This window comes from Carassius gibelio, chromosome B9 (genome assembly GCF_023724105.1).
Source record: "Carassius gibelio isolate Cgi1373 ecotype wild population from Czech Republic chromosome B9, carGib1.2-hapl.c, whole genome shotgun sequence".
NCBI classification, from domain to species: domain Eukaryota; kingdom Metazoa; phylum Chordata; class Actinopteri; order Cypriniformes; family Cyprinidae; genus Carassius; species Carassius gibelio.
The window spans coordinates 16,151,092-16,167,470 of record NC_068404.1 but is presented as its reverse complement, the minus strand read 5'-3'; the positions used below and the strand labels follow the sequence as shown (position 1 = coordinate 16,167,470).

The 16,379-nt window shown below is 36.7% G+C and overlaps 1 protein-coding gene across 32 annotated transcripts in view; it reads right to left on the bottom strand.

Annotated features, from left to right (window-relative positions):
* Positions 1-6,208: 6,208 nt before the first annotated feature.
* col6a3 (collagen, type VI, alpha 3) overlaps positions 6,209-16,379 on the bottom strand; it is a 137,830-nt gene continuing 127,659 nt past the window's right edge. For 29 of the 32 annotated variants that reach the window (XM_052565966.1, XM_052565996.1, XM_052565995.1 and 26 more), the window contains 20 exons: positions 16,054-16,089; positions 15,875-15,937; positions 15,731-15,793; positions 15,411-15,443; positions 15,275-15,311; positions 14,042-14,053; positions 13,436-13,929; positions 12,982-13,084; positions 12,135-12,836; positions 11,923-12,022; positions 11,700-11,752; positions 11,344-11,604; positions 10,647-10,727; positions 10,380-10,460; positions 10,131-10,202; positions 9,893-9,967; positions 8,527-8,712; positions 8,036-8,098; positions 7,043-7,231; positions 6,209-6,945 (listed from right to left, as the gene is read on the bottom strand). In XM_052565966.1, the coding sequence (XP_052421926.1) occupies positions 6,905-6,945; positions 7,043-7,231; positions 8,036-8,098; positions 8,527-8,712; positions 9,893-9,967; positions 10,131-10,202; positions 10,380-10,460; positions 10,647-10,727; positions 11,344-11,604; positions 11,700-11,752; positions 11,923-12,022; positions 12,135-12,836; positions 12,982-13,084; positions 13,436-13,929; positions 14,042-14,053; positions 15,275-15,311; positions 15,411-15,443; positions 15,731-15,793; positions 15,875-15,937; positions 16,054-16,089 (2,745 nt within the window). In that variant the 3' untranslated portion in view covers positions 6,209-6,904. Of the gene's footprint in view, positions 6,946-7,042; positions 7,232-8,035; positions 8,099-8,526; positions 8,713-9,892; positions 9,968-10,130; positions 10,203-10,379; positions 10,461-10,646; positions 10,728-11,343; positions 11,605-11,699; positions 11,753-11,922; positions 12,023-12,134; positions 12,837-12,981; positions 13,085-13,435; positions 13,930-14,041; positions 14,054-15,265; positions 15,312-15,410; positions 15,444-15,730; positions 15,794-15,874; positions 15,938-16,053; positions 16,090-16,379 lie in introns of all 32 variants that reach the window. The other 3 variants (XM_052565967.1, XM_052565968.1, XM_052565987.1) reach the window with 3 other exon arrangements.

Below are 16,379 nucleotides of genomic sequence, written 5' to 3'. Positions count from 1 at the left end.
GTGCAAAAAGACCTTCAAAGGACATGTTTCATGATCTGAGATCATCACTGACCTTACATCACATAAAACTGTAATAAATGCAGACCAGCTGAACTTAAGTCTTTGGCTCAGGACCGGTCAGGGTAACAGACACCGGCTGTACCGGAGCAGCTGGGGTACGTGTGTGTGTGTGTGTGTGTGTGTGAGAGAGAGAGAAACTGTTCAGCCATTTGTGAGGACAAATGAAACCGATATCCACTCCTGAACCTTTAAAGTTGGTGTTCTTTTAGCTTGCTTTTTGAATTCTCCTTGACAAATGATAAATCAGCATTGTTATGGTAGTGTTGTTCTTTGCTTTCAAATAAAACAGGCACCCTGAGGTAGGTTTACAAGGCCAGGTCTTACCTCTTCTTCGACAGATGTTTGTAAAGTGCCATTGGCCATTCCTAATGAGCTCAGTGTTTGCAAGGGTTAAGGGTAATGTCTGTATCCCATCATGCTACATGCCACAGAGGTGACGTGCAGTAAAGATGAGCAGATTTCGGATCCTCCACTTGCCTTTACATAACTTTTCTTATGGTTTCCTCTTTGTAGAGATTGTCATATTTTTGTCTCTCAACAACATGATGAAGTCTGAAGGTCTGGGATTGAATTTGTAGAGAATTTTTTTTCTGCTTTTGCTAAAGAAAAAGTGTGTTACATCTTAAAATAGTGAAATGACTTCATCTCCTTGTGTCAAATTTTCTGAATCTGTTTAACATTTTGATTCAGCACGTGAGTTGTAAGTGTTGCCATCCCACAAACCTGAACTTCTCTCCAGTACTGTCATTCTGTTTGTGGATAGAGTGCGTTATGAACCATTGAGGAAGAAGGGATATTTGTCAAAACACAGAGTAATAGATTTTTACATTTAAATAAACAAAAATCCTGCTGCTTGTGGTGGTGAGTGTTTCCATGTGGGTGGATGAGTCATAGTTTTTTTTTTTCTTCTTCTTCTTTTTTTCAACCTATGAAGCATTTAAACAGTTTAAAACACTAAAAATAGCAAAATATTCAGAAGAAGCTGTTTGTTCTGATTAATTTATGGTGTAAAATGTTATAATTAATGGTTATAGATGATTCTGGAGCGGGGTAGATGCTCCTGATTAAAGAATGGTGCAACCTCATAGAGTTAAAAGAGTGACTCATTTAATTTGACCCATATGGAATTCCGAAATTTCTGCAGATTTTTTGTGTATTTCACATACCCTGTTAGTCCATAAAAAGTCAGAGGTGGATAGCATTGCTTTGTCATTATGTCTCTGTATGTAAACTACGGAAGCGGTCAGACCAACATGAACACCAGCGCACACATGAAGGTGGCCTCCAAATACAAAACACACTGCCATCCTTATAGCAAATGTTTTAGGTTCTTCTCCGTGGTAAAATGAACTCACAAGGATTAAAAAACAATCCTTTTAAGAACAGTTAAACAAGCTGCAGCTGCTTTTCATTTGGCTCCAAGTAGTTGTGCATTTTAGTTCCATTATTATGATCTTAGATAAAAATAAAAAAAGGAAAAAGATTTATCTTCTTTCTACAAATAATCATTGCCATTATTTTTCTTTGTGCAGGGGTTTAGCTGTCATCCAAGATTGTATCTCATTTTTAATTTATTAATCTACATTGTATGTTTGTTGAAGTTGTTCAACTATCTGGGTGTTCCAAATAATTCATACAACTTGTTTTTTTTTTTTATCACGAGTTGCATGGAGACTGTAATTATCAACTGTGCTTCCTGGTAAGATTACCTAAAGCCCACCCAACAGGAAAAATCTAATTTACCAGCCCTTTTTCTAGGGCCACTGCAGTTATGCCCTGAAAAAACAGTCAGTTTAAGGTTTAAGCATTGTGGCTTGCTTATTAGGCCTAAAACATACTGTATATAATACAATGTCAGATCAGAGTCTGACGGCTGCCAGTGCTCCACACAGAAATCTGATCTCACCATCATCCAGTCTGTCCGGAGTGACATGAAGAAACAGAACAAACTGAGACAGAATAAATCCAGAAGAGCTGTGGCAACATCTCCAAGATGCTTTAAGAAACCTACCTACTGTTTCTTCATGTCACTCCAGACAGACTGGATGATGATGAGATCAGATCTTTGTGTGGAGCACTGACTGCTGTCAGACTCTTTGTGCAAACAAAAATCTCACTGGATTATACAATTAATGACAAAATTTCAAGTGTAAACTGATATTTCTTACTCACACACTACAGCAAAAGATATAAACTGACTTATATGAAATAACTGACTTAAAACCATTTTTAGCTTGTGTAAATACTATTGTTTGATCATTTTGGCCACCAGTGTATGTATAGTACAGTGTAGTACAAGTGTCAAATGTGCATATTTCCTAATATGCAGGTTTTTACATAGAGTACATAGAGTAAAAAAAAAAAAAAAAAAAAAAGGATTCAAGGACAGACTGTCCCTGTTATTACTATTATTAAGCAGTATTTATTGTTCAGCAGAGTGTTAGTTGATAGCAAAAGACAAACTAATGAGAATTATGAGAAATCTCATTTTCAACATTACTGAGAAAGTTTTTGTTATTTCAACCTGCCACTTGCTCCATAAATTTAGAGTACTTTTCCATGGGCTTCAAACCTAAACATGTACAGGCCAAGAAATTACATAATGCTCCCTAGAAGCTCAAGTTTGTCAGGATATGGAAAGGCAGATGTGCTAAACACTCAGCCAAAGCAGTCAGTTCTCATCACAATTAGATTCAATCATTTTCCATTCAAGTCACTGAGAGAGAATGGAAGTGAAGTGAAGTGAAGTGAAGTGAAGTGACATTCAGCCAAGTATGGTGACCCATACTCAGAATTTGTGCAGAAATGCACACACACAGAGCAGTGAACACACACACACACTGTGAGCACACACCCGGAGCAGTGGGCAGCCATTTATGCTGCGGCGCCCGGGGAGCAGTTGGGGGTTTGATGCCTTGCTCAAGGGCACCTAAGTTGTGGTATTGAAGGTGGAGAGAGAGCTGTTCATGCACTACCCCCACCCACAATTCCGTCCGGCCCCGAGACTAGAACTCACAACCCTTTGATTGGGAGTCCAACCCTCTAACCATTAGGCCACGACTTCCCCCAGTAGCACAAGATAAAGTATACAATTCAAAATGTTTAACCAGAATTGTTCATACTTGCATGTGAACAAACAGGTATCTGTGAAGAATATTCTTGCCTGCTTCACCCTCTCCCAACGAATGGGAGCATTTGGTGTCTCATTGGTGGCTGACGTGGAAATATTACCCAAAACGGAGGCAGATGAGAAGCATCAGGATGTTACGAGTCAGTGGAAAAAGCCCTTTCCCATCTTTCATCTGGAGCAGGGGGAAGTCTGTGGGTTGAGGGCTAATCACTGTTCTGGGGCAGAAGGCTGAAGATGAGTGTGGGATGTGATTTTGGTTTGGCTGAGGTGGACATAATGATTCTCTTCACTAAATAAATGGACAGTTATGTACAGCTGTGTAAAAAAGCAAAATATTATTTTTTATTTTTTAAATATTATACAATTAATTTAACAAAAGCCTAGCTCTAAATATTAAACATGGATTTATATTATACCATTCTGACTGCAGATTCTTCAGAAAGACTGATAGTGGTGTACAACATGCTACAGGAGCATTTTCTTCTAAACAGCAAAATGCATTGATTACATCTATGGCTTGATATAGATAATGTTTATGCACTCGTGAAGTAATGTTTCTTAAAGTTTAAAGATACTTTGTTTTTACTTATTTAAACTGTAATGCATCTTACAGTTTAAGTTTTTTTTTTTTATTATTTAAACATATGTTTATCATAATTATGATCAAAGACTAGCCAATTTCCCCCAAAACATTTCATCATTCAGAAGGAAAGGAAATGAGGTAAGGCCAGAACTATAATCTTATTTTTATTTATTTAGTTTTTCTCGTTTTAACCTCCAACATTGGGTAAATACTAAATGGGTAAATGGATAAATAATAATAAGTTATCAATGCAGTTTCCTAGCAATAAATGTTAAAAAAAGAAAAGAAAATTCATCTAATTAGTAACTACAATTATGAGATATAAATACATTGTAAAAGTTATTGTTTTACACAAATGTCTTGAACCTTCAACAACATACAATATATTGATTTTTGTTTTGATTTGTTAGTGCCTTTTCACATCAAACACGAAAAACAAAAACATGTAACAAATTGCAAACGAATGATGTTACACTAAGGTGCCAATGACCTTGGAGACAGATACGGTGCCAGTGCCATGAAATGCTTGTCTCCCACAGTCAGAAAAATGGAGATAGTTTTCCTTTGTGATGCAGCTTGCAGATAAATTGGACTTATGGTGAGCCCTTTCATGATTTGAAATATATGTGTGGTTTTTGTTTTTATTGAACCCGTGGAAAGCCAAAATCCCATTAGGATGAGTCATTCAATGAGCCTGGGATACACTCAGAGCAAAAAGTCACAGAGCAAAAAAGCTTGAACTTCTCATCTGAATAGATAGAAAAGAACAAGAACTATGAACTATGTACTCTGTAACTTACACAGACAACTGAACCATGTAGACCTTTTGAAATCCCCTGTTAATATTCAGAGTGTATCTACTTCACACTTCTAGAGCTTCTTCCGCCACTTTGTGTACACATGAACCCTTCCCTTTTTTCCACTCCTTTTTAAAATTTGTTTCATGATGCCTAAAAATAGTTGTTGAGAGATGAGAATATATTTAACACACACACACACACACACACACACACACACAAACACACACACACACACACACACACACACACATATTAAATCAACTATCAGGTATGACGTTTTGAAAGGTCAGTATTAGAAAGATAATATATTAATAATAATCTATATTGAAAGGCACCATATTCCTAAAAATTGAGTACTGAAGTGAAGTCTTTTTAGTACGGGTGTGTAAGACCTGTGAAAAATTATGCAGGAGCGAACCAAAATCTTCATAAAAATGTCAATGAAATACACCATTGATTTAGCACTGTTTTTCATTCTTCTAAACTTCTGTTTAACTAAACCAGAAGAAGAATGTAATAACATCCTACTATGGTAACGCTTTATTTTAAGGACCAGTTTTCACTAATAAGTTGCTTATTACTAGCATATAAGGTGTTTATTAGTAAGGCACATATTAATGGCTTATTCTGCATGACCATATACTATATCCCTTAACCCAACTCAATATCTAAATCTAACATCTACCTGAGTTAACAGTTAAAGTAAGCCTCAGCATGGGAAGGGGGCCACAAGGACTGCTGCAAAATCCACATAGCTAGCTGCAGATTGTTCCGGATGCATATATGCTGCTGTGATGTATTTACAAACAGACTGTCAGAAAAAGAAAATGCAACACGTGAAAGGGATGCTTTGTAAATTGTTTATAAAATGTGTGGATTGACATACAGTTTAGGAATGGAAAAAAATTCATAGTTTATACATTATTGACTCAGCTGTTGACCTTTCCCATTTAAGCTATTTACAATAACTTTATAAATACGAAAGACTGGAACTAGTTTTGGAAAGTTTTATGTGGTAGTGTTACTCTGAAAATGTTAAGAAATTGTAATCTTTCTAAAGTGGGTCACATAGAGTTCACAGTGAAATGTTTCTCGAAGTTTATCTTTAGTTGCCATAGAACTTGATTTATAGAACATCTGCCAGTGAAGCCGTCTGTCCTCCACAAACAGTCTTGATTTGGGGTAATTCCCAGTGTGATAAAAAGTCAACTGTTCACAGGAGAGTGATGAAATTACAGCTTTGGTGGAACAGAGGAAATCAGAGGCTATAACCTCTTTTTAATATGCACAGGTTCCTGCACTTTCAACAAGCTGATTCATTTTATATAATTTTTCAATGTCTGAACTTGCAGTATGTATGCGGGATAAAGGAAAGGGAGAATAATGTTATTGTACCTCTGAAATATAAGCTGCCAGTGCAGTATGTCTTGAATTACACACTATGCTTTCCTCTGAGCAAAGGCCACATCTGTTCATTTATTTCTTGTTCTCTCTGCAGAATTTGGCGTGAATGATCAGTCATAAAATGATATTCTTCTCAGCATGACTCACAGCAAGAGTAAAATCACTTTTAAACATGAATCTTTTGTGATGCATTACAAAAAAGAAAAAAAGAAAGCACAATCAAAATCAAAGTTTTATAGAAAGAGTAATTTATTTATATCTGCCCATTTCCAAGTGAAAAAACCCCACCCCAAATCATATGGAATGTAAAAAATACATTCCAATTTCTTTTTGAAACCAAAACTTGTGTGCAAGGCAATGGTTCCAAAAAAATGCATATTTAAAGAAATTACTTTCTTGGTTTCATATAATGTTCATGGTATCAAACATCAAAATAACATTTGTTTGGAGATTTTAGAGTCAAGGGAGATATCCAGCGATATGACCAGAAAGAGCAATTAAAATTCTTCCTCTCAAGCAGTAAAAACAAAAACACAAAAAAGGAATTAAATCGTCATGACCTTACAAAGATTTACTGATATGTTTTTATCAAGATACTTTCACAAGCAAACCACATGTTTAAAATAGCATAACATTTAAAAAAAAAATTGTCCTGGACATTTACAATGGGTTTTTTTCAAACCCTCACACACATGAAAAATAAAACAATAACAATTCTAATAAACTGAATGTAGCACCAGCACGAAACAAAGAATCTTGTTCTGCTTCTTTCTTTTTTTTTTCTTATGTGGAAAATACTACTTCAAGGATTTCTTCAATCCTCTTACAAGCTCCAGTGCAGGCATCTTGGCTGTGGCTGTGCTTCTTGTTTTAGGTGCTCTATCCTCTGAGTGTTGTCAGTGGTTAGCTTACAATCTTCATTAATTCCTATGTTTTAACCGCAGCTATGATCCCTTGTTTTACAGGTGCTGTTAAAAACAGACAATGTTAAAGCGATACCTTCTTTATCAATCAATACTTACACTAAAATGACCTTGACATGCTATTTTTTTGAAGTAAACACACCTGCTTTTCCACAAGCCTTCTCACACTCATCTTGTGTATCAAAGCGATTCTGGTTCCCTCCACATCCTCCGTACCAGAAGCGGGTACAGTTTCCACTAAGCGGGTCATAATGCCATTTAAGCACAAATTTAGTACAGGAGCCTTCTTCTTTTGGTAACTTGCAGATATCCACACTGAAGCGCAGGGCAGCTGTTAGAGGGTGTAGCAAGGATGAGAAAAAAAAGACAGTGATTTTAATTGAGTATCTGATTATTTGCAAATATATATACCTGCATACAATTTTTATGATTTCTGGACGGTGGCATTTCATATGTTATGTCAACTGCAAAGTGATTTCTTATAACCACATATTTTTCCCTAAAAATTTCCACAGCTATATAAACCTTTCAGTTCACTTTACACAACATTTACATTAGGATTTAGTTGCAATTATTTCCAGGAATCATTAAAAAGTATTGGTCACTAAGGAAAATAAGTTACTTGACTTGCCAAGGTCTTTCACAAGAAAACAGTTCATGATCTGAACATGGGCCATATTGTATGAATTATTATCCATGACAGGATGTTTCTTGTGCAAACCAATTCACATGAATCAGGCATTATTGGAACTGAATGACAACAGAACTGTCTTATACTGTAGATACATACTGCCAAATTGAATTGTTTCATGACAAATTAAACTGAACTGAATAATGACATTATGGTCTTGATACAGCTGCTAGGCCTGTAGCAGGATTTGGATTTGCCTCTTTTGCAAAGTTTGTATCATTGATTCAGTTACTTTCCTGTTTAATATTGTGAAACAGCTTTGAAATCTTTATGTCTATAAACCAATATAAAAATAAAAGGTGACTTGACATTACTGCAAGGAATCTAATCTGAATTTTAAATCTGTTTCTCTCAGTTAGCATTTTTTTAATGTGGTCTTGTAATAGAATTGAAACACTTCATGACTGTTGAAATGGGTTACTAGAAGTTAACCGGTGGACTGACCTGGAGCTGGTGCTGGGGGGAGAACAGCTTTGACATGCTCTTCACTTGCTTTAGGTTCAGCCACTGTGGTAGTCAAAAAAAAAGTTTTGTTTTTTTCAAGAATTTTTACATTTTTCATTTTATTGTACCTTCTTTTAAGTATTCTAGAAGCCACAAGTAGCCAAGTAATAGGCTAGTAATAGAACAAACATTATATTTGTGTGCTGGAGAGTTAGTATGTCATACATCACTGTACTATTGAGAAAGGCACTGCATTTAGTGTGCTGTAAATGCTTTAGTTTAGCCATCTTAGCCAATTAATAATTGATCTACTTTTGTAGCTATAGATTGTTTCAGTTCATCTTGTTTTGGGATTTAAGACATTGAGTACTGCAACTTGTATACTCATAATTCATAATTTTATGGCTCAATCATGATGTATTTGAAATAGAAATAACAGGATAAATCAGTCGCTGCAGTGATCAGGTCAAGGGGTCAAATGGCACACATACCTGGCTTCATGCAGCGTTTGAAGCAATCAGCCTCAGTCTCAAACCTATTGTCATTTCCTCCACAACCTCCATACCAGAACTGTGTACAGAATCCATTTTGTCTGTCAAAGTACCACTTAGCTTTGTAATCTTTGCATGGCAGCCCAGTGTCAAAGTCAAGTGAACATGGGTCCATTAGATTGTTAACTGAAACATGCAAACAAATGGACACAAACAAAGAGGGTTTATCATGAAAGAGGAAAGACAAAGTTAGTTAATGAACATATAGTCAGTAAATTTTAGGTGACTGTAGCTCGTTTAGAGGAATTAGCTAATTATTTGAGTGGGTTAGCTGTATTAAAGTCCAGATTATGCAAATCATGTCATCTTCAAGTCAAGCTTGAATTTAAACTTTACTGCTTACACTTTGTTATAGGTTATATCTGCAAAAGGCAAAGTTTGCTATTGACAAAGAAATTATTAAGTTTCCTAAATATCTTTGGATAAAATAGGAATCATGTTTCTAAATGCATTCATTAGTATTATCAGCCCCGTCAGTCCAAATAAATGGCCATTGGACCTTGTTTGCAAAAGCACTTTGAAACATTTATATTTTACATCCCTTTTCTGGTTCATTTGATTTATGTGCTATATATCAGCCATCTGCAGGTAATTACTGTGATGTCAGTCTCATTAACTCTGTCTGTGCTGGGACCATTTCACAAATCTCTGCTTCATAACCCATAACAGAGTTTTATGTGAGACAATCATTTTCCCCTTTCATTGTATTGCACTTTGTTAGTGGGTCAAGTCGAACAATGTCTAGTTCAATACAACTAAGGTTAGTTTATTAGTTTTTGTAGATGCATTTATGTTAAAAGTCAAACTACCCTGAATTAAATGGGGCTCTCTTTTGCCAGCTAATAAAAACAATGACCTCATTGTTTTGCAATGCCGAAAGCCTCCGTCCAAACATAATTAAGAAATCACTTACAGTGCAGATTCAAAACTCTAAAAAATACCCTTTAACATGCAGTTTTATAAGCTGCTCTGACTTTACAAATGTATATATTTTGTCTTTGAAACAATCAGTGCAAAGAATATTGTATATGCAGACACTTGATTTTTTACTTTTCTAAAACACAGGAAACCTCTAAGAACTTTTTTTTCTTTTATCCCAAAGCACTCACAAGGCTGCTTTATTATATTATTTAAAAAAGTCAAAACAAAATAGTTTACTTGTCTGCTCACAAACAGGTAAACAAAAAACTGAACTGATCCATGTGCTGTTTGTTTGTGGATTAGAATTGATGGAAAAAAAAACTTTTAACATGCAAATTTTTAACATGCAAAGATGATTCTGCTGTTAATTGTTAGCATTACTTACTTGTTTCTGGTTTACTTAAGGGTGCAGAGGACACAATCCCCATTGCTTCACTCGGAACCTTCTGTTCTGCCATTTCTGTACAAAAAGACCAGATCTCGGTTAATTAGATCTCCAAAACTTCATGGCTTTCCGCCAACATTAAGGCTTTCCTACTTGGGAGAATGCACTAAGAATGTGCTCTTGTTTCTCTATATAGGAGTAAAATCATCTTGCTTATAGAGCAAATTCTCTCACTTACTAATTTCTGGTTTACTTAAGGGGACAATTCCTTTCACTTCACTTGGATTAAGAACCTTCTGTTCTGCTGATTCTGTTCAAAAGAAATCTGAGGTTAACTAGATCCTGCAGAAATCATAGTTTTCAGTCATCGTGAATGCTTTCTTATCACACTTCAATTATGTACTGTAAGAGAGCAAGGTCTATTAAAACATTATTTCCTCTGCTTTGTTCGTTTTGCTAGATTCAGAAAAAAAATCTGGTCACTTACTCATTTCTGGTTTACTTAAGGGTGCAGAGGGTGCATTCCCCATCACCTCACTTAGAGTAAGAACCTTCTGTTCTGCTGATTCTGTTCAAAAGAAATCTGAGGTTAACTAGATCCTGCAGAAATCATAGGTTTTCTGGCAAGGTTTAAAGCATTCTTATTCTATACTACCTGTGTGTAACAATATGGAAGCTAGAGTTATAAAAGAAAAACACATAGCTCTGTTGTACTACAGTATATCAAATGAGCAAAGTTAATTCTGTCACTTACTTGTTTCTGGTTTACTCAAGGGTGCAGTGGGCACAATCCCCATCACGTCACTTACAGTAAGGACCTTCAGATGTGCTGATTCTGTTAAATATGAAGAATGAATATAAAGGTAACATCATCCTGCACTGGCCAACATTAAAAGAATGGTTTGTGAAAATTAATAAATCAATAAATACAATTAGGTTATCAATTTACTTTACTGATGCTGACATTATAAAATTTTAATGACCAGGAAGCATTAAAAATGTGCTTTTTATGAGGACATCCAGTCTGCTTTTTTTGCAAAATAAGAACTAGGGCTGGCCAGCTTCATAAAGAAGAAAAAGTAGCCGTCCATATGATTTGTGGTCTACAAGTTTAAGACACCCAAAACCTTTGTAAGAAACAGGTCATAAATTACTATTCACTGAAAATCTTGTCTTCCAGAACAGGCCACAAATCTCCTTCACTAACCAAATAAGGTTTAAGCCTAGCTCTTCTCCTTTTGTGGAGTTAAGTGCACTGTGTTTCCTGACGAATGCAGATGAGGAACACTCTGCACATCACCAGTAATGTGTTCCACTCAAATAAATAAAAATCTTACTGCTTCATAAAGAAGTAGATGACAATTTTTTTTTTTTTAGCTGTTCATGTAATGCATTTCTTTTAATTTCATTACTTGTCAATTAATCGATTGCTTAAAAAAACATGAACTTACTTGTGGGAACAATGCCTTTGTAGGTGCTGGCAACATGACCATTGACACTGCGAGTATTGACCACTACATGGTAAGTTTCGGCTGCCTCCAACTCAGAAATGGAGAGATGGCTGCCGGTCACATTTTTCCTCAGCACCAGACTGTGATCCTTCAGGCGAGTCACAGTAACCTCATGGGTGGCCTTCGAATCACCACTCAACCACTGCAGGGAGAATCCGCTGGAGGTGACGTTAACCAGGTGCATTTTCTCCATATCTGTTTCTGGACATCAACATACACACAATGTGACCAGAATTCAACCCCAAACATGTCTCTATAAACAAATACCCACAACCTACGGTGCCTACTGTCAGTACCTGTATGTTTTCTGTCATGAACCTCCTTCTGTCCATGCTGCGTCTGGTGTATCCTGGAAAAGACACCATAGCAACATTCACACAATTTATTAACTCAGTATTAATGTGAATGAAGTTATTAAGCAACTCATAATGTCTGTGAATTGCTTTCTATCAATGCAGAAGCAACATAGAAAGTGGACATATGCGGGTTTCAGACCATGTTGCTCATAAATATACTCACTCTGTTTTTGGCAAACTGACTGGGGATTTGTGTGGCTGGTCACTTAGATGCCACTGACACTTCTTAGAGACTTCAGGTGACAAGTAGAAAGCATTTTCAACTATACAGAAAAAAATGAAACTGTCAATAACAGTTTTTGGTACCTGGTACAAAATGACAGGCTAATACATCAATGGAGATTTTGAGAATGTTAAAACAATTCTCTGACTTACGGCCAAGGTACTTGGGCAACAGTCGGGCAAATGTCTGAATATGATCATCATAGAAGCCTGAAGGTTTATCCACCCTCTTTAAGAACACATCTGAAGGCTCGCTTGCCACTTGGGCCAAGACACGGACATCCCCTGGACTAAACCGCTTTCCAACTGCAATCACCACTATGAAGTATCCTTTGCATCTAACTTCAGTGGCAGCCCTTATTATCCTCTCCTCATGCAGTTCAACTGGTCCAGTCACCAACAGAACTATTACCTTCAAATTGCGGGGATGTGGTGCCTTCTCAAACACATGTTCAACAGTGGCTTCAAGAGCATCTGCAAGGGCCCGTCCTCCTTCAAGCTGGTGCACCTTATCCAGTAGAAAACTTTGAACACTATTTGGTGACTTGTGATCTGTCAAACCAAAGGTCACGCTGATGGGAATGCCACTGCCATTGTGCAAGTATTCATAAGGTGCATGCTGAACAAGTGCTACTCGAGCATGATGGGCAGTGCTGGCTGGCTCAGGGGACATTTCTAGCTGTTCGGTCATTAGAGCCACATATTGCTTTATCTCTGTGAAGACGGAGGGCCAGGTGCTCTCTGAACTATCAAGAAGAAAGACCATGTCGATGTCCAAGTCAGTGGTGGGATCCCTCCGACCCCGGGCTCCAGTTCGTGGGGTATAATCACACATCTGATCCGGGGCACAGAAGTCTGGCAAAAAAATTAAAATTAAAATTAAAAAATGAAAGAAAACCGACATTTGAATATTATCTGTTGGTACTCTTTTGCAGTTTTACAAATTTTGGTGGCTTTTCGTGTTTGTTGAACTCTGTTGTGCATGATAACACAGTTTTACCCAGGCAGATATGGCAGGTCATGATCTTCTTGATGACATTGTTGTATTCAGCACTTCCAAATGAGGGTAAAATGATAATCTGGGCTAAAGCAGTGTTGTTAAGCTGAAACAGAGTAAACGTATCATACTTAATGGTATTCTTTCTTTTATGCCAAATACTTCTAGCTGTGTCAGGTTTTTAATTAATTGACTTCTGATTCACTAAAACACTAATTAAACTTGTCAGAGTTTGTGTAGAGTTACAGATAATTCGTCCTAGTGATTGACATTTCCCCCATTTAAATTCGAACACAGAAAATTTATGTAAGCTTCAAATCGATTTGGAAGTTACCTTAATGAAGGCGTGAAGTTACTTAACACATTATTCAAAATCATATGACCTAAAATTAAGCCCAACTACGCATTAAGGCACAATACATGCAGTATTGTTGCAGTATGCAGTTACTGCCTCTACCTGCATGGCTCTTGAGAGTTGGCGATCTTCACGGTTAAGAAGGAATACAGAGGAAATTCCTGCATCGTAGAGGCGCAAAGCAGCGGCACTTAATTCTTGATTGGCTTGAACAGCACCGTTGACAAAGAAAACAGCAACCTTCCGCATTAGGAACCCACTGCGAACTCTCTTGAATGTATTCTGGGCAACAAAGTTCATAGCTGTCGCCAAGTTGCGCTGTTTGCGGGTCTGCTGAGTCTGGAGGCCTTGAACTCGCTCAATAAGTGTTCGCTTCTTCTGGGTATCTGCAAAGCGGATCTCAGTGGTCACCTCATTGTTGTAGAGTGCTAGAGCAACACGGGCACCTCGGGGACAGTTGCTCTCAGCAATAGTGATGTCACTGACCAGGCGGAGAACAGTGTCACGCATGTTGTTGAAAGCAGGGCGTGTTACACCATCTGATGCATCCAGGGCAAAGGCCAACTCAGTGGGGTATAAAGGACATTCCTGAGCACCTGAAGAATTAGAAACTCAAGCTAAAGTACAGTTTTATGCAATGAGTGCTTTAAAATGTGACCCCTACAGTACTGTGCAAAAGCAGAAGAGATTGTTAATTTAATCACTTACCATAACAGCAGGCTAAAAGAAGAGAAACAAATAGAGAAATATTTCAAAATTTAAAAGCGTAACTATTAGAAGGTACAGTGGGCCTCGAAAGTTTGGGCACCCCTTGCAGAATCTGTGAAAATATGAGTAATTTTCAAAAAATAAGAGAGATCATACTAAATGCATGTTATATTTTATTTAGTACTGTCCTGAGTAAGATATTGTGCATAAAATATATTAACATTTAGTCCACAAACAAACAAAAAAATGCTGAAATTATTAAAATAACCCCACTCAAAAGTTTGGGAACCCTTGGTTCTTAGTACTGTGCGCTGTTACCTGATGATCCTCGACTGTCTTTCTGTTTTGTGATGGTTGTGCATTAATCCCTTGTTTGTTCTGAACAGTTAAACTGAGCAGCGTATTTAAAAAGATTCAAACATTCACTGATGCTCCAGAAGGAAACAAGATGCATTAAGAGCTGGGGGTGAAAACTTTTGAACACGATGAAGATGGCCAAATTTGTCTTATTTTGTTGAAATATAATTTTTTTCCATTTAGTTCTGCCCTTCGTAAGCAACAGAATATACTTGTATGTTTCCCGGTACACAAATTAAGTACAATTTACCTTGATCTTCAAATTCCAAAAGTTTTCAAAAGCTCTTAATGCATCTTGTTTCCTTCTGGAGCATCAGTGAATGTTTGAATCTTTTTAAATAGTTGTGTTTGAGTCCCTCAAATGTCCTCAGTGTGATAAGGTGTATCTCAAAATCATACAGTCACTGCTGGAAAGGGTTCAAATATGCAAAGATGCTGGAAAACTGAAGAATCTGCAGGACCTTAAAGATTTTTCTGAAGAGCGCTGCTCAGTTTAACTGTTCAGAACAAACAAGGGACTCATGCACAACCATCACAAAACAGAAAGACAGTCGAGGATCATCAGGTAACAGAACACAGTACTAAGAACCAAGGGTTCCCAAACTTTTGAGTAGGGTTATTTGAATAATTTCAGCATTTTTTTTGTCTTGTGGGCTAAATGTTAATATCTTTTATGCACAATATCTTACTCAGGACAGTACTAAATAAAATATAACATGCATTTAGTATGATCTCTCTTATTTTTTGAAAATTACTCATATTTTCACAGATTCTGCAAGGGGTGCCCAAACTTTCGATCCCCACTGTATATAAAAGGTATAACTCAAACTATAAGAAAGACAGCATAATTAGACACTGTACAATCACTATACTTACGACAGTTATCCCTAATTTTCTTGACCAGATCACATTGCTGTCAGGACAAAATTTTTTGGAATTAATGTTCCAAGCATGAAAGTAGAACAAAACAATAAAGAAACTTATTCAGTGAAAGAAAGGAAAAAGTACATACCACTGGACCAAGTCCTCTGGTTCCTTTTGGACCCTGTTTTTGTCAACAGAAAAAAAAAGACACTTTCTCAAGAGCTGAACACAGCTGGGTAGAACAATCTGGATTCATTCCATGGAGCATTTTTGTGTGCCAAACTAATGCCTGACACTAATTAAAAAAAAAAAAAATAACATTTAACAACTTGAGTAAATCAAAGCTTATGACTTGCAGAGAGAATTGAACACTTTGTAAGAAAGAACATCCAAAGTCATTCCTATTAATATATATATTTTTATTTTTATTTTTTTTAAAGCAGTATTATATTAAAGTATGGTGCTTACATGGGGCCCTGGGTATCCAGTATCTCCCTTTTGTCCAGATCCACCAGATTCCCCTGAGGTACCCTACACAAACATATTATTAGTGATTATTGGCAGTATGGATGTAAGGATCCACTTATAAATAATTCCATCAACATTACTCACTCTCTGGCCATTGTTTCCTCTAGGTCCAGGTCCTCCCTTTGAACCAGGGTCACCTGCTTCACCCTTTGAATCAATTCAAATTTAACAGTTAGTTAGAATTTAAAGGGTGCACAGTAGTATGAGTACTACTGTATATACTGTAAAACATTCAAAGGAGCAGACAACATCAGTAAACTCACCTTTGGACCAGGGAAACCAGGGAATCCTTCATCACCCTAAAATAACATTTAAGAACACTCAGTATAAAATACAAGTTTTTGAGAATATATTAGTATGCAGAGACATAAACTGAACTAGACATCACACGTTTCACAGACATTTGATGATCAGAAATGGAATAATGAACCTTCCAGTAGCTCTGGAGTCTAAGGGTATTTCTGGGGCCTGGAGAAGTTTTGTCATGCCCTGACATTTGTGCTTTTTTCAGTTTCTTATAAATATCTAAATGGGTAAAGTCTAATCTCACTGTAATCAGCACAAACTGGGCTATAATAATATGTGAAAT